The sequence below is a fragment of the Callorhinchus milii genome, unplaced genomic scaffold (assembly GCF_018977255.1).
Source record: "Callorhinchus milii isolate IMCB2004 unplaced genomic scaffold, IMCB_Cmil_1.0 Scaffold28, whole genome shotgun sequence".
In the NCBI taxonomy this organism is placed as follows: Eukaryota; Metazoa; Chordata; class Chondrichthyes; order Chimaeriformes; family Callorhinchidae; genus Callorhinchus; species Callorhinchus milii.
Genome location: NW_024704769.1, coordinates 2,525,805 through 2,544,883, shown reverse-complemented (window position 1 = coordinate 2,544,883; position 19,079 = coordinate 2,525,805). Strand labels below are relative to the sequence as shown.

The following is a 19,079-nucleotide window of genomic DNA, read 5'->3' as shown; positions in this document are numbered from 1 at the left end:
CAAGAATTATTATTATTGTTACACAGCAAATCAGGTCCTGATGTTTGCTGCTCGTTAGGGCCGATTTCGAGCACCCACTGGCACAGTGGCTGTCTTTGTCACAAGAAAATGGACCGGTGCTTTCCGTATCCCCTCAATTGCATTACACATCATTATCCTCTTGGGATTATGGTATCGAGTTATTATAATTTTGTAATTGGACTAAAGTATTAACATTTTGCTTCTTCTGAATTGAGGATTAACCGCCCGCAGTGACTAATGCAGTAGGTTTATAAGTGCTGGTTCGGGACACGGAGCAAATTATAACAAAACCCTCCCCCCCCCAGTCATAGTTTCTGAAAGCTTTTAGGAAGAGGGTCAAGGGGGTGGTAGGGGGTGGGGGGGGAAGGGTGTTGTTTGGAAGACAATTTCTATACAAACAGTTACTAGGAATGCGGAGATGATGCCAGACTATCAGCCCAACTACGCTGTTTGAAAGGGAATTAGGTTCGATTCACGGTCAGGACAAGACCTTATGCAACTTTCCTCACTCCACACACATGCCTTTGTTTACCTAAGAGCCCAGTAGTTAGTCAATTAATGGATCGCTTTTCCGAGGTTATAATCCCTTAAAAAAATACAATAATAATTTGGTCAATCATTCCACGACTGCTCGTGGGACACTTCTGTGCGCAACTGGCTGCCGCATTTCGCCCACAAATACACAGTCTACAATATATTCTGCGAAGCGCTTTGAGACATCTCAATGACCTGATAAGGTGCTATATCAAATGCAAGGATTATTATTGCTGTTATAATATAGTTTTCCTTCTGGAACCTCAGACTCGATGGGCCGCATGGCCTCCTTCTGTGCCGTAACATTCTTTGATTCTATGAACTTAGTTCCCAATGGATGTTGACTCCAGGGACAAAACTACCTTTAGTGGGTGGGTCAACAACAACTTGCACTTGTATAGGACCCTCCACTCAGGACAGTGTCTCAGAGAGTTCAGCAATGGCGGAGCCTGGGGAGTGGAGGTGGGGAGGGGGGAAGAGAGGGAGGTGAGGATTGAGGGAGGGTGTTCCAAAGTTTTGCAGCTGAAAACCTCCAATGCTGGAGTGGAGGGTGCGAGGGCCAAGCTGGTGCCAGTCGTGCAGAGGCCAGCGGTGGTGAATTGGGGAGTGAGGAGATCGGAGAGGGAGGGAGGTGCCAGGGAGTGAAAGGATTTGAACACGAGTGCGAGGATTTGAAGGCGGGTCAGTTTCTCAATGAATACGTTGATGCCAAGTCAGATCATTTCACTTGATATTTTATTGAATGTTGCTCACACGGTCCAATGCTTCAGGTATAAGAGATAAGATCTGGATCCAAACAAATGCTACTCCCTTTCGTTTTTTCTTGCCGACAACTCTTATCCTTTAAGAGTAGCTTCACGGAGAACGCTTCGGTCAGCGAGAGAGCGAGCGGGAAGCTGTGGGTGTGAGACGCTGCATTGCCAAGGAGGGTTCATCGGTCAACACTGGACTTGGGACAGTGTTAAGCAACAGCATTAGGCAGGCTCACTGTTGATAAGAGTCAGTTGTGGTAAAAGGAGAAAACAGAGAGGCAGAGTTTTTTTTTACAATAATGCGGAGGGGAATGAACTGTCCCAGTTTCAAGTCGCACAAGCCAGCACCTCAGTCAAAGTTCTGTTCTGTTGCGGCGAGAACCTAGCATCAGGGAGAGAGGTGAATATGTCCATCCCAACCTACCTTTCGGGCAGACAACGATGCAGGGAAATAAAACGGAAAATGGTGTGTCTGTGAACGCGTAGGGGAAAATAAACCACACACAGGAGCAGCCCACTCCGATTTAACACCGCTAGTTTACGTCACATTGTCACCAAAATACATGCTTTAAGCTGCACACCTCGATGGGTGAAGAAGGTTTGCTCAGCCGCTGTCTTTATCAGAGGGAGAACACCCACAGTGCTCGGCTCATTTTTGCACTGACATGCGGAGCAGAAATCCTCTTCCCAACGTTAAGGGCTATCACCAGCGACAGATTCCAATGAAAGATAAGGAATACACAAGGGAGAAGGGAACAGAGGGGAATGGGAGAGGGGATTAAGAGGGTGCAGTACCACCATGGACTTATTGGGCTGAAAGGCCTGTTTCCATACTGTAACCTTTTATGTAATCGTTGCTGTTTTATGTAATCATTAGTGTTTGTGGGGACGCTGCTGTGCGCAATTGGCTGCCGTGTTTCGTCCACGCAGATATACAGTCAATTCAATTTATAGTATATTCTGTGAAGCGCTTTGAAACGTCTCGAAGACGTGATAAGGGGCTGTATCAAATGCAAGGATTATTATTGTTATGATTAACTTTAAAAAGATTAAAAAGTGAGGGGGGGATCACAAATTTCCTACATTTGGGGACAGGGAGGGAAAAGTGAACAGTTCCCAAAGCAATGTTTAAGGTGGAACATAATTAAAGAGTTGAATTGGAAAATAAAACAAGCTACTCAGTCGCATCTTTTTTTATATAAAAAACATTCCCTCCCCAACCCCCACCTATCCCTTGCGGCTTCGACATGGACACGGTCCTAGAGCCAAACAGGTTTGAAAAGTGGCTTGGTCTTAAGCAAAAGAAAGAAAAAGAAGAGAAAAATTGCAACGTAAAATATAATTTGGACACCAATACTCTACGCTAACTTGACTCTTGCCCAGTGTATGAAGTAGCCAAGGAAGAGGAGGTGGTAGATGTCCTCTGGTCCTGCCAGCTCCCCACACCAGGATCGCATGCCATCGATGGGGACGAACTGTGAGGCCAAGTCCTCAGTCATCGAAGTCTGGGATGTCGTCGTAAGAATAGCCTCGGTAGCCTTTGAAAGCGTAGAAAGCGATCCGCAGGTGGTAGAAACCGGGCACAAAGACGAGGACACCGATGATCAATACTGGCCATGTCGTGTCACTGTACTGGAAAGGGAAACGGGGTTTCAGTTGGATGATGAGAACAATAGTTAATGATAATCCTCACCACATTTGACATCACAGAAATTTACAGCGCAGAGGGAGGCCATTCAACCCATCGCATCTGAACCAGCTCTTAGGCGCAGGGTGTTCATTCAATCCCAGAGCTCTGACCTGTCCCCATGCTCACCCCCGCTAAACTCCAAGCCCCCATCAGATCAGTCCTGACCAGGTTCCACGGGCTCCTGATCGCTGACCGGATCGATTTCAGGATCCTCACACTCGTTTTCAAATCCCTTCGTGCCCTGGCACCTCTCTGCCTCTCCCACCTGCTTACCCCACAACCCGCTGCCTCCGCTAGACTGGCTCCGACACCCCCTCCGGTCCCTTGTGCTCTTCGTTCCACCATCGGTGGCCGCGCTTTCAGCCACTACATCCCGAAACTCTGGAAACACTCTTCCTCTATCCCTCCGCCTTGCCCGCTCTTTCCCCACCTACGTGAGGGGCGCTGTGTAAAAGCAAGTTGTTGCTGTAGCCCTTTCAAGCCTCTTTATACCCATATACTTCAAAAACCTTCACAGGATTTTTACTGTAACAGTAACATTTACAGTAACATTGGCCGCACACTTTGTAGGCGAAAGCAACAGCCAGTTTGGTATATTCAGTATATTCTGTGAAGTGCTTGAGACGTCTCGAAGACATGGCGATAAATCAAATGCAAGTGCACAGTATTATTACGATGATCAGCTCACCGAACTGTCGATGTACCCGGAGAGCAGGAGGGCACCGATGGTTATCAGGAGAGATCCGATCAGAAAGAGGATCGTTGCAAGTGCAATCGCTTTGTAGGGGACCTTTGTGGGAAGTTTCTTGAACTGGAGGGAAGAGAAAAAACACGAAACAGACAGGCAGTGGTCACTGGTCAGAGAGAACATAATCTGAGGCCGTACGAAACTAGGCCAGCAATGGGCAGTTACAACGCGGTGGACGGGTTTGCAGGGTTATGGGAAAAGGGCTGGGAAGTGGGACTGACATTACTCTTTTCAAAGAGCCGGCACAGACTCGATGGGCCGAATGGCCTCTTTTTGCGCGGTACGATTCTATGAAAAAACACAGCTAAATCGTAACACTGTAATATTGATAATCCCGGCATTTGACCCAGCGCCTTATCACGTCTTCGAGACGTCTCAAAGCGCTTCACAGGATACACTGTAAAGTGGAGTGACTGCATATTCTGTGAGTGAAACGCGGTATTATTCGCTTTATTTTTTGATGGGGTTATTACCCGCGGGAAAGCGATCCGCCGATCGACTAACAACTGGGTTCCTGCTTACTGTTGGTTAAACAGAGGTGTGTGAGTGCGTGTGTCGAGTAAGGAAACTTGCCCAACGTTTCGTCCTGACCTGACCCGCCCGGGATTCGAACCCGGGGTCCTTTCGCTTGCGAGGCGAGGGCTCTAACCCCTGAGTTACAGGGACTCTACATCCAGAACGCGCTGCGATCTGGACACGCTCTCTCGGTCAGTAAGCCGTTTTAGCGCCTCACCTGCAGGTCGATGTAACCCTCGTCGCTGCTGGACAGTTTAGAGTATTTCACTTTGCTGCTGGAGATCCCAGTAGCCACATTGTTTCGGGAAGGCATCATAGCCGAGTTGATCAAACACTAGAGACACACACACAGAGAGAGGGATAGAGTTAGTCACTCTGCAGCACATTCAAAAAAAATGGCTATTTACGGACACACAGAACCGAGGTCTACAGAGCCTTTACTTTAAGGTTAACTCAATACCTCCTCTGACAGTGCCTTAAGCAGTAAACCCTCAAACCTCACACACACTCACCCGAGCCTTCACACACCTATACACACACACACACACACACAGTCACATAGTCACAGACTCATAGCCACAGACAGACAGACACACACAGAGACAGACACACACAGACACTCACACACACCGACACTCACACACACCGACACTCACTCACACACAGACACTCACTCACACACACAGACACTCACACACACACAGACACTCACACACACACAGACACTCACACACACCGACACTCACACACACCGACACTCACACACACACAGACACTCACACACACAGACACTCACACACACCGACACTCACTCACACCGACACTCACACACACCGACACTCACTCACACACCGACACTCACTCACACACCGACACTCGCGCACACACACCGACACTCGCGCACACACACCGACACTCGCGCACACACACCGACACTCGCGCACACGCAGACACTCGCGCACACGCAGACACTCACTCACACGCAGACACTCACTCACACGCAGACACTCACTCACACAGACACTCACTCACACAGACACTCACTCACACAGACACTCACTCACACAGACACTCACTCACACACCGACACTCACTCACACACCGACACTCACTCACACACCGACACTCACTCACACACCGACACTCACACACACACACAGACACTCACTCACACACACCGACACTCACTCACACACCGACACTCACTCACACACAGACACTCACTCACACACACAGACACTCACACACACAGACACTCACACACACAGACACTCACACACAGACATTCACTCACACAGACATTCACTCACACAGACACTCACACACACAGACACTCACACACACAGACACTCACACACACAGACACTCACACACACAGACACTCACACACACAGACACTCACACACACAGACACTCACACACACAGACACTCACACACACAGACACTCACTCACACAGACACTCACTCACACACAGACACTCACTCACACAGACACTCACACACACAGACACTCACACACACCGACACTCACACACACCGACACTCACACACCGACACTCACACACACCGACACTCACACACACCGACACTCACACACACCGACACTCGCGCACACACACCGACACTCGCGCACACACACCGACACTCGCGCACACACACCGACACTCGCGCACACACACCGACACTCGCGCACACACACCGACACTCGCGCACACACACCGACACTCGCGCACACACACCGACACTCGCGCACACACACCGACACTCGCGCACACACACCGACACTCGCGCACACACACAGACACTCACTCACACGCAGACACTCACTCACACGCAGACACTCACTCACACGCAGACACTCACTCACACAGACACTCACTCACACAGACACTCACTCACACAGACACTCACTCACACAGACACTCACTCACACAGATACTCACTCACACACCGACACTCACTCACACACACAGACACTCACACACACCGACACTCACTCACACACAGACACTCACTCACACACAGACACTCACACACACAGACACTCACACACACAGACACTCACACACAGACATTCACTCACACAGACACTCACTCACACAGACACTCACTCACACAGACACTCACACACACAGACACTCACACACACAGACACTCACACACACAGACACTCACACACACAGACACTCACACACACAGACACTCACACACACAGACACTCACACACACAGACACTCACTCACACACCGACACTCACTCACACACCGACACTCACACACAGACACTCACTCACACACACAGACACTCACTCACACACACAGACACTCACTCACACAGACACTCACACACACAGACACTCACACACACAGTCACTCACTCACACACACTCACACACAGACACTCACTCACACACAGACACTCACTCACAGTCACTCACTCCCACAGACACTCACTCCCACAGACACTCACACACACAGTCACTCACTCACACACACTCACACACCGACACTCACTCACACAGACACTCACTCACACACAGACACTCACTCACACAGACACTCACTCACACAGACACTCACTCACACAGACACTCAGACACACAGACACTCAGACACACACTCACTCACACAGACACTCACTCACAGACACACACACAGACACTCACACACAGACACTCACACACACAGACACTCACACACACAGACACTCACTCACACAGACACTCACACACACACCGACACTCACTCACACACAGACACTCACACACACAGACACTCACACACAGACCCCCCCCCCAGGGCTCGGGGCTCTTGTGCCTGACCAGCCTCTGACCAGCCTCTGACCTGCCGAGAACCGCCATCGCCTCCGCCATCATCGCCGCCGCCGCCGCACCATCACTTCCGGTCCGCCGTCACTTCCGGTCGGGTCCGCCACCTCTTCCCCCTCCGCCGCCCGCGAGTCCCGAGGGCCGAGGTTCCGCCCTCAGTCCCCCTTCCCACCCCGTCCAGCGCTTCGTGACGCCTCTCCCCTGTGTGAGAGGCGCCATATACATCACTGGGGAGAGAGCGGGGGAGTGGGGGGTTGGTCGGGGCTATGGGGAGAGTGGGGTTGGTCGGGGCTATGGGGGAGGGGGGGGAGTGGGGGTTGGTCGGGGCTATGGGGGGAGGGGGGGAGGGGTTGATCGGGGCTATGGGGGGAGGGGGGGAGGGGTTGGTCGGGGCTATGGGGGGAGTGGGGTTGATCGGGGCTATGGGGGGAGGGGGGGAGGGGTTGGTCGGGGCTATGGGGGGAGTGGGGTTGGTCGGGGCTATGGGGGGAGGGGGGGAGGGGTTGGTCCGGGCTATGGGGGGAGGGGTTGGTCGGGGCTATGGGGGGAGCGCGGTGGGGGTGGGGTGGGAGTGGGGGTTGAATTGGAAGCTCTTTTCAAGGAGTGGGCGCAGACCCCGATGAGCCGAATGGCCTCCTCCTGTGCTCTATGGTTCCGATCGCCCCCCCTTCCCTCCTCCTTCAAGACCCTCACCTTCGACCGTGCCCTCCGCCGCCCTCCACTTACCCCCACCCCCCCGCCCTCCCCCCGCCCTCCGCCCCTCCCGATCCCAACCGCCAGCGGGTCCCAGACCGTCCAGCGGCTCGGGACGTCCTCCCCGACGTGAAGGGCCGCGCGTCGGTGTCCGTCGCCGTCGCTGTCGTCGTTGACGTTGACCCGCGCGTTGGCGCCACTCGCTGAGGCTCGCGCAGCCCCGAGCCCCCCGTAGGGTTGGTGTGGCTCCACCGGAGGGCAGCCGGAGGGCAGCCGGCGCTCACGGCCGTCCGCTCCAGCCTTCAGAAAGGCTTCGAGATGGGCAACGGGTGAAGATAGTTGTTGATAATAATAATAATAAAGCGGTAATAATAATAACAACAATCCTCGCATTTGATATAGCGCTCTTCACGTCTCCTCGACGTCCAAAAGCGCTTCGCGGAGCCCACTGTGAAGTGAATTGACTGGATATCTGTGGGCGAACGCGGCGGCCGATTGCGCACAGCAATGTCCTCACAAACAGTCGTGGATTGAAAATGACCAATTTATTATTGTTTTGGTTTTGGAGGATTATTATTAGGCTCTGTGTGGGGTAAGGAAACTTGCCCGAGGTTTGGCCCTGACTGACCTGCCGGGAATTGAACCCGGGTCTCTCGCTTACAAAGCGAGTGCTCTAACCACTGAGCCACAGGTACATCGCAAGCGAGAGGTCCCGGGTTTGATTCCCTGCAGGGTGAAGCGTTGGGCAAGTTTCCTTACTCCACACGCACACACACACACGTGCGCCTCTGTGTACCGGCAGTCGGCAGGAACCCGGTTGTTAGTCGATTGGACGATCGCTTTTCTGGAGATAATAATTCCTCCTAAATAAATAATAATAATAATCGGCCACTCGATCCGCGGCTGTTTGCGGGGACGCTGCTGTGCGCAATTGGCCCCCGGTGTTTCGCCCGCAAAACACGCAGACAATTCCCTTAATAATAATAATAATAATAATCCTCGCATTTGATGTAGCGCTTTTCACGTCGGGAGGACGTCCCAAAGCGCTTCACAGAACGCACTGTAAAGTGAATTGACTGTATATTTGTGGGCGAACGCGGCAGCCAATTGCGCACAGCGCACAGATTCCGTGAAGCGCTTTGAGACGTCCCCAAACAGTTGCAATTGAGGCATAACCGGATGATCGTTGGTCTTCTTTGTCGTGGACTTTGTTCAGGTTTAAAGTTGGCCCAGCATGGACCTCTTCTCTCTGGGCTGGAGCAGAGAATTATCGCCCAGCCTCACTCACCACCAAGTGGTGCTCTTCACCCACTTTAAGACAGATCCCGTGACAGGTTGATTGATGAACGTCGGCGTTGAGAGAGGATTGATACCAGATTATGTGGAGGTTTTTTTTTAAAAAGAGCGTCGAGAAAGTTAATAAAGTGGATCCACTGGTCGCAATAAATTAAACTGCGCTTATTCCCAGGTGTCTAACGCGCGCAGAAAGGCATCGCCGTGCTTGAGAGTCTCCAAACCGGACTGAGAGTTCCACTTAAGCACGCCACCTCCATATGAGAATATCCCCCCGTCTGAAATTTCCCCCAGGAAGAGATCCTACTTCATTTAATCTTAAACTTAATGGCTGTATGTGGGACGTTAATGTGCGGCAACTGTGCGCCAACTGGCTGCCACGTTTCGCCCCACAAAAAATACGGTCGATCCGCTTTACAGCGCATAATAATAATATTCCTCGCGTTTGATACGTCTCAAAAGGCGCTTCACAGGATATACTGGATAGTGTCGTGACTGCGTACTTGGCGGGCGAAACGCGGCAGCCAATTCCGCACGGCAGCGGCCCCACAAACAGTCGGGGGGGGGGGGGGGGGTTGCGTGGCCAAATCGTTATTTTTAAAACGATGATTATATCCTGCGAAGCGCTTGGAGGCGTCTCGAAGCCGTGATAAGGCGCTGTATCAAATGCAAGGATTATTACCACGATGATTATTGTTGTAAATGCAAGTTGTTGTGGTGCAGCGACCAGAATACGGTTCGGGGGAATCCTTTTGTGCTACATCTGAAATTATTATTTTTATTATTTTTTGAGGGGCTGGAATCGAGCAACGTTTCCATTCAGGGAATAAAGAGGGAAAGGTGACATATTTTTACAGACTACAGAAATATCACAGCCTATCCCTGAATGCACATTGATTTTCCAATGGCCTGGCTAATTTGGTGGAATAAATCATGGCCCCAGGCACCTGACATAATCCTATCAACAACAGCAGGATCTTTCATTGCAAGTCACAGGTTTTCTCTTTGGTTTCCAAACTGCTCCTTTTGTAACTTACAATCCTCGTAAACACGCAGTCAGCCTCGAGCCCCCCCACAATAACACACTTGCTCCCTCCCTCATTCACTCCCTCCCTCCCTCACTCACTCTCTCACTCACTCCAACGCAGTGAACCACTCTAAGACATTCTTCCCAACTCTATATCAGATAATATCGAAAATCTTACAGTTAATAAAGCGTTATTTTATTTTAGTGCCTTCCAGAACACAGGGTATCACGGGCTGAATAGAATACACAGTACATTATAGACTTAACACCAGAGTATTAAGAGCCTTATATCAGCTGCAACACACCCTCCCTCCCTCTCTCTCTCTTTCTCTCTCTCTCCCAATGTATTTCATAAGTTGGCGCTGTTGTGTGCAGTGATGGAATCGAGTTTTGTGCAAAAACTGGGCTGAACTTACTGCTCTCTCCTCCCTCCCTCCCTCTCCCATCTACAAATATGAATGTAGTTTCTAAACTATTAATAATCCACCTAATAACTAGTTGCACCCCCCTCTCTCTGTCTCTCTCTCTCTCTCGCTCTCTCTCTCCTCTTCCCTGACTCCATAACCTGCTGTGTATTTTCTGTTTATTGCTTCACATATGGTCGTACATTGTTGGGGTCTCTAAAGGGACTTGAGTCCTGAAGGGCCAATTCCATAGTAATAATGATAATAATCCTCGCATTTGCTACAGCGCCTTATCACGGCTTCGAGACGTCTGAAAGCGCTTCACGGGGCAGACCGCCAAGTGGAGTGACTGTGTGTTTTGTGGGTGTTTGCGTACAGCGACGTCCACAAGCAGTTGTGGATTGAGTGACCAAATTATTTTTTTTTTGGGTGTGGGGGGGGAAGGATTACTACCCCTGGAAAAGCGATCCACAGGAGGAAACAGGGTTCCTACTTACTGCTGGGTAAACAGAGGTGTGTGTGTGTGTAGTAAAGAAACTTGCCTAAGGTTTTGCCCCTCATTCTGAGGATGAATGGTATACAATTATATCTCACCTGGTGTCCAGCCAGTGACAGCTGGTTACATTAAGAAGCCTCTCACCCTGATAGGAACGGTTTAACCCAGGTAATGGCCTGCAAACTGATAACCCCCCCCCACCCACCCACCCCTCCACCCCTCCTAAAAAAAAGAGCTGAGGGGTGAGTGTTTCTGTGTTAATGAATGAACATCTCATACAGTACAAGGCAAAAAAAAAACACCCAAATACCTATGTTTTTCACAGTAAATGCCACTCACACCTCCCACATACACACTCTCTCTCTCTTCCCACCCCCACCACCCCCCCCCCCCCCCACACACACACACACACACACATTCATCATCCAGTTACTGTTAGAAAGATTCATGAGGATCTCGTGTAAATAGCCCAAACCATCGTGAAATTAACGTTGACACCTTATTTGCTGACAGTAACGTACTGTCGGTCCTCACGTTACTCACCTCTGCAGCTGAGATGATACACTTGGATGAAAGTTTCCTGTAAAATAATTAATCTTCGGGGTGGGGGGGTGGGGGGAGGTGGGGGGGGATATAACCGTTTGTGTTTTAATTTTTTATTTTTTTCAGGGGTTGGGTAGGGAGTGGGGGAGAGACAAATAACGAATTTGAAAGCCATAAGATCCTGCGTTAAAAAAACATGTAAGGTTTCGATTTCTGATCATTATTTCACACTCACTCACTCACTCACTCACTCACCCACCCACCCACTCACTTACTCACTCACTCACTCACTCACTCACTCACCCACCCACTCCCTCACTCACTCACTCACTCACCCAACCACCCACTCCCTCACTCACTCACCCACCCACTCCCTCACTCACTCACCCACCACTCCTCACTCACTCACCCACCCACTCACTCACTCACTCACTCACTCACTCACTCACTCACTCACCCACCCACTCCCTCACTCACTCACTCACTCACTCACCCACCCACCCACCCACTCCTTCACTCACTCACCCACCCACTCACCCACTCACTCACTCACCCAACCACCCACTCCCTCACTCACTCACCCACCCACTCCCTCACTCACTCACTCACTCACCCACTCCCTCACTCACTCACCCACCCACCCACTCCTTCACTCACTCACTCACCCACTCACTCACTCACTCACCCACTCCCCCACCTCATCAGCCATCATTCTGAATGTTTGACTTAAACATTTATCATTTGATACGATGGCTGATAAAATCACGATGATGGGAGTTGAGAGGTTTTTTTGTGTGTGTGTCACTAAACTTCTGTGGCAGAAACAGAAAGGGTTTGAATTTTTTTGGAGGGGGGATAAGTTCCCAATTTTGTATTTTTTTTAACCCCCCCCCCAAAAAAAAAATTTACTGAAGGGAGGGAATGGGAGAGGGAAGGGATGGTGTTGGTGGTTGGTGGTGGGGAGGGAGGGGGGGGAGGGAGAGGATGAAATCCACAGCTCAATTTAAATTGGATCTTAGGGAAAAGACACTCACAAACACACACACACAATGATAAATCGACAAGATCTCTTGGTGGTTAGATAACAGCTGAACAGAGCTGGACAGATGGCGAGAGAGTTACTTTCAACCCACCCCTAAAACATGTACAGTTTTGTGTGTGCAAACCTGGTACACGTGAAACAGAGGAGGGGGGAGTGGGGTTGGGATCAAGACCCCTTCGGGGCACATTGCTTGTATAATTCTTACTAAAAACCACACGAAAACTGCAGAGTAATGTCACTTTGCTTGTCAAAAACACAGTGATAAAAGATTTTTTTTTTGCAGTGTGTTTAAATGTCCCCTGTGTTTGGGATAGAGAGAGAGAGAGAGGGGGGGGGGGGGGGGGGAGGGGGGGGGTGGGAGTTGAGGGCTGGTGTGTGTGTTAGAGAAAGAGAGAGAGAGAGAGATTGTGCACTGTTTTGTGATGGTGTGAATGTTGGCTATTTGTTTGTTGTTTTGCATTGCTTTCTGGAGAGAGTCCGAACCAAACCCGGGTTTGATGTGTTCTTATATTAATAGTCATTATAATAATAATTATTGCATTTGATACAGCGCTTTTTTATCCACAGAGACCACTCCTTGTCCCGTCCCCCCCCCAGTTCTTGATTTTTAATAACTCTTTATTTAACAAAAAAAAACAAATAGAAAAACATCTACAAATAGACATCCAGACTGTATATTGAAACACTTCCTATCCATCTCCTTTACATCACAATTTGATGGTTCTCCCAAACATTTTGACCCCCAAAAGGGTCAATTGATGAGCTCAAAAATGCTATTTTTTGACGCAGGATCTTATAATAATAATAATAATCGTTGCATTTGATATAACGCCTTATCGCGTCTTCAAGACGTCTCCAAAACGCTTCACATTTTTATTCTTAATCATTTGTTGAATTGTAACGGTGTTTTTGCTGTGAAATGGACCAAATTTTTGCTGTCAAATGGATAACATGGAAATGTTATGGCCATAAATCGCCCCCTGGAATTTATTCGTGTGTGTATCTGTGTGTCTGTGTGTGTGAGTGAGTGTATGTGTGTGTGTGTGAGGGGGGGTATGTGTATGTGTGTCTGTGTTTGCGTATGTGTGTGAGAGGCTGTACATGTGTGCGTCTGTGTGTGTGTGTGTGTGAGGGGGGTGAATGGTCTATGTGTTTGTGTTTGTATGTGCATGTGAGTGTGTGGTGGGGCTGCATATGTGTGCGTTTGTGTGCGAGGGTTTGTGTTTGTCTGTGTGTGTGCCTATGTGTTTGTGTTTGTATGTATGTGTGTGAGTCTGTGAGGGGGTGTTTCTGTATGTGTGTGAGGGTGTGTGTGAGGGTGTGTGTGAGAGTTGGGGGACTGTGTGGTATGTGTTTGCGTGTGTGTATGTGAGTGGGGATGGGGGGGGTGGGGTGGGGGGGGCTGTGTGTATATGTATGTGTGTATGTGTGTGTATGTGTGTGTGTGTGTATGTGTGTGTGTGTATGTGTGTATATGTGTGTTAGCCACAAGGGTTAGAGTCGAGTTGTTCGCTTTTTATTACCAACAAACCCAAAATATTGTGTTTTTTAAACACTTTAGACAAACGCCGCACTGCCTGACTTGGGTTTTGAGAGGAGGTGTTTGTGTTTGTGTTGTTGATGCTTTTGATGCGATTTTCCTCTGTTTTTCTTTGAACATTTCATTTTGATTTAACGCAATAAAACTGCTTCCCTCCTCGTGTATCTGTTGCGATGGTTCTTTCGAAAGGAGTGGGGGGGAGAGAGGAGGGGGAACACTCCCGTGTTTTTTGTTTAATGCCATCAATAATCTATTTGATATTGGAATATTACAGAATATTTATGTTGTCAATGAGTAGGATTATTTTTTTTCACCCAGAGAGACTGAAATATACAGTCAACCCTTGTCCATGGTTGAATTTCCACAGATATAACTTAATCGGTGACCCCCTACACACACACACACACAGTACACACACACCCACCCCACACACACACACCCACACACACTACACATACATACCCCCACACATAGACACCCAACCCCACTCACACAGACACAGACACACAGACACACAAACAGACCCCCACACACACTACACACACATACACAGCCACCCCCCACCCCCCCCCCCCACACACACACAGACCCACACTCTACACACAGACCCTCAAACACAACATAAATAGGAAACAGGTTTAGTAAAGAGATTAAACATCCAAACCTGGGATGCAGTGACCCCCTGTGAGCAGGTCTGTGTGTGGTTGACATCAGGAGGAGGGTGTGAGAGACAGGATGGACAGAGAGAGAAACAGACAGGAGAGAGAGATAGAAGCAAAACTGAAGGGATAGTTCGATAAGAAAGGGAGAAATAGATCCCCCCCACACACACACACACACATACACACACACACACACAGCCCTTACACACATACACACACACAGCCCTTAAACACACACACACACAGCCCTTACACACCTCCCCCCCCCCCCCACACACACACACACACACTCACAATACACAGCTACACCACAAATACCGACTGCTCTGTGACAGACTCTCTCAGTCCAACGCGAAAGAGATTTGGGTTTATCCAGAAAAGATACAAACAGTATATATAAGGGGTGGGGGAGGTGGTCGGGGGGGGGGGGGGTGGTGGAGGTGGAGGGGTCCTACCCCACAGCTGTCAATTCCTGGGGCTTTCTCCCCCCCCCAATACACAGACAGACAGAAAGGCAACCAACCTATGTCTGAAACACTGATGAAACGCCTTCTCTCGTATTCCCACCGCTCTGGGATTAAGAACTCTCTTCCCCCTCATTCCTCCCCCCCCCCTCTCTCTCTCTCCACCCCCCTCCCTCCCTCCCTCTCTCTCCACCCCCTCCCTCCCCCCTTCTCTCTCTCTCTCTCTCTCTCTCTCTCTCCACCCCCCTCGCTCCCTCCCTCCCTCTCTCCATCCCTCCCTCTCTCCATCCCTCCCTCCCTCTCTCCATCCCTCCCTCCCTCTCTCCATCCCTCCCTCTCTCTCTCTCTCCCTCCCTCCCCTCCCCAGCCCTCCTCCTACTTGTTCTGTTGAAGCAGTCAGTGCTGTGTTGGTGGTTTGGATTTTGCTGCTCTGGATGTTCTCTGCGCTTTTTTTTGGGGGGTGAATGACTGACGGAAGGATTTTTTTCCCCCAAAACTTTGCTGGACTCGTTACACTCACACACTCACCCGCAACGCAGATCCGCATTCACCCCCCACCTCCCCGCAACTCACACCCAACTTCCCGCTGTGTGTGAGTGTGTGTGAGTATTGTGTGTGTGTGTGTGTGTGTGCGTATTGCGCGTGTGAGTGCGTAGTGTGTGTGAGTGTGTGTAATTGTGTGTGTGAGTGTATTTCGCGTGTGTGAGAGAGAGAGAGAGAGAGAGAGGGGGGGGTGTTTGTGTGTGTGTGTGTGTGTGTGTGTGTGTCTCTATTGTGTGTGTGTGTTTGCACAGCGAGAGTGTAGTGTGTGTGTGTGCGTGTACAGAGAGAGAGAGAGACAGTGTGTGCACAGAGAGAGACAGGGAGAGTGTGTAGTGTGTATGTGTGTGCACACACAGAGAGAGAGAGAGAGAGAGAGAGAGAGTGTAGCTTGTGTGTGTGTGTGTGTGTGTGCAGAGTCAGAGAGAGAGAGTGTGTGTGAGTGCACAGAGAGACAGAGTGTGTAGTGTGTAGTGTGTGTGTGCACAGAGACACAGAGTGTGTAGAGTGTGCGTAGTGTGTGTGTGTGTGCACAGAGAGACAGAGACACAGAGTGTGTGTGTGTGTGTGTGTGCACAGAGAGACAGAGACACAGTGTGTGTGTGTGTGTGTGTGGCTGCACTTGACACTTGGGGCTGTGAGGGTTAAGGTGATATTGACGCTCAGATCTGGTGGAGGTGGTGGTGTTGGAGGAGCCACAGGACGAGGCTGTTGGAAGGTGCAGAGCCCACAGTGTTGTTCCTGTGTCCGGTTGTGGGGCTCTGTCAATGTTTGGCATTCAGGAGCACTTACCCAGAGGAGGGACAGAGGTTAAGGAGAAGCCCACAGCTGCGATGGACGCAGTCAGATCCTGGGTTCGGACAGTCGGGGTCGTGGCGGCCAATGTGGCAGCTCAGAGGTACGGAACAGAGCACAGGATCACACACACACACACACACACACAGCCGGTAACACACACACACACACACACACACACACACACCACACACACACACACACACACGAGGACACACAGAGAGCACACACACACACACACACACAGGACACACACACACACACACACACACAGGGTAACACACACACACACAGGGTAACACACACACACACACAGGATAACACACACACACACACACACGGTAACACACACACACACACACACACAGGGTAACACACACACACACACACACAGGGTAACACACACACACACACAGGATAACACACACACACACAGGGTAACACACACACACACACACAGGGTAACACACACACACACACACACACACACACAGGGTAACACACAGACACACACATACACAGGGTAACACACACACACACACACACACACAGGGTAACACACACACACACACACAGGGTAACACACACACACACACACACACACAGGGTAACACACAGACACACACATACACAGGGTAACACACACACACACACACACACACACAGGGTAACACACACACACACATACCACACACACACACACACACACAGGGTAACACACACACACACACAGGGTAACACACACACACACACACTCACACACACACACACACAGGGTAACACACACACACATACCACACACACACACACACACACACAGGGTAACACACACACACACACACAGGGTAACACACACACACACACACACACACACACAGGGTAACACACACACACACATACACACACACACACACATAGCAGTCAGTAGGAATCCGGTTGTTAGTCGATCACTTTTCCGGGGATAACAATCCCTTCAAAAATAATAATAATAATAATAATAATAATAATTTGGTCACTTCAACCCACTGCTGTTTGTAGTGAACGCCGCTGTGCGCAATGGGCGGCCGCGTTTCGCCCACCGAATGCACAGTCACTACACCTTCCAAGTGAAGCGCTTCGAGACGTCTCCACAAGGCGATAAAAGCCGCTCTATCAAATGCGAGGAACATGACTATGACTATTATTATCGTCACTATCATCACTATCATTAATATAACAATCACCTTCGCTGTTGTCCAAAGTGAGAGCAAAAAAATCTACAGGAAATCTTAAAGAAAAACCTAAAAGATCGTTAGTGTTAATACTTCAAGTGCTGTTTTTATTGTTTTTATCATTTATCATCGATTACAATAACGCACTTAATTTTCTAAACGTCGTATTGTCATCAGTTATTATCAATAAATGATCAATTATTATCGTCGTATTATTATTATTATCATCAAAAAAACAACGTTAACGACGAAAAACGATGACCGACGACGTTGTGCACTTTCTTCTTTAATTCTGTAAGAAAAAAAGTGCGTCGTTATCGATAATGTTATCGATCAATTATTGCTTCGGACGATCATCATTTGCGACGGTTCAGAGGCGCAGTTTGAAACGGTTCTGATCGCTTCCAGTGATTCAGAGAGTGTTTTTTTTTTGTGTGGGGGGGGATTTGGGGGATCATTTCCCCGCAAAAAAAAAACACCCAGAAAAAAAAATAGGGTCAGTTGAGTGTTTTTTTTTCATGTCAGACGATTGTTGGCCGAGAGAGAGAGAGAGAGAGAGATAGAGAGAGAGAGAAAAAAATTATTTTTTTTTACCCTTAAACCTGTGTCGAAGGTATCATTTGCTAATTATATTTTATAAAAGCTTCTTAAACCCATTTGGGACCAGATTTTGATTGGAGTGTAAACTGTGAGGCCGTGTTGTGTTGTGGTGGGTGATAGGGGATGTGGGGGGGGGTGGGGGGGGGGGGTGGGGGGGTGGGGGGGTGGGGGTGGGTGGGGGGGGGTGTAAAGTGCTGAGAGTAAAGACAGTAAAGTCACTGTAAAGTTTTTATATTTGAAACCCAAATCAAATGAGGGATTAACTATCGCCCTCCGACTGTGTGTGTTTCATGGTTGGCAATGTGTTCACACCACCTCGAATCACACTCACACTCACACACACACACACACTCGTGCACTCACACTCATATACACACACCCACACACTCACACACACACACACTCACAGTCACACTCACACTCACACACCGACACATCCGCACTCACGTACACACACACTCTCTCACACACACACACGTGCATTAATTCACTCACACGCACTCACACACACTCACACTCACAGTCACACTCACACACACCGACACATTCGCCGCACTCATGTACACACACACTCTCCCCCCCCCCCCACCCCCCTCCCCCCACCCCATGCATTCTCCATCCCTCTCTATGTCTCCCCCTCATCCTCTCCCCTTCTCTCTGACTGTTAACTTTAGTTGAAC

The 19,079-nt window shown here is 49.6% G+C and overlaps 2 protein-coding genes and 1 non-coding gene across 3 annotated transcripts in view; 1 reads left to right on the top strand and 2 right to left on the bottom strand.

The window, feature by feature from the left end:
* Positions 1 to 1,273: 1,273 nt before the first annotated feature.
* Positions 1,274 to 7,165, bottom strand: tmem230a (transmembrane protein 230a). Its single transcript, XM_042344581.1, has 4 exons — positions 7,106 to 7,165; positions 4,479 to 4,595; positions 3,686 to 3,808; positions 1,274 to 2,939 (listed from the first exon to the last, which is right to left on the bottom strand). Exons 2-4 carry the CDS (start codon positions 4,575 to 4,577, stop codon positions 2,799 to 2,801), a joined length of 363 nt encoding a protein of 120 aa, XP_042200515.1. The 5' UTR covers positions 4,578 to 4,595; positions 7,106 to 7,165; the 3' UTR covers positions 1,274 to 2,798.
* A 1,240-nt stretch (positions 7,166 to 8,405) lies between these two features.
* On the bottom strand, positions 8,406 to 8,478 carry trnat-ugu. The gene has a single exon. It is a non-coding gene; the product is annotated as a tRNA-Thr (tRNA).
* A 7,909-nt stretch (positions 8,479 to 16,387) lies between these two features.
* The window catches only part of LOC103172999 (transcription factor COE2), a 44,211-nt gene continuing 41,519 nt past the window's right edge, over positions 16,388 to 19,079 (top strand). The window contains exon 1 of the mRNA XM_042344476.1: positions 16,388 to 16,691. Within this exon, the coding sequence (XP_042200410.1) occupies positions 16,561 to 16,691 (131 nt within the window). The 5' untranslated portion in view covers positions 16,388 to 16,560. The remainder of the gene's footprint in view (positions 16,692 to 19,079) is intronic.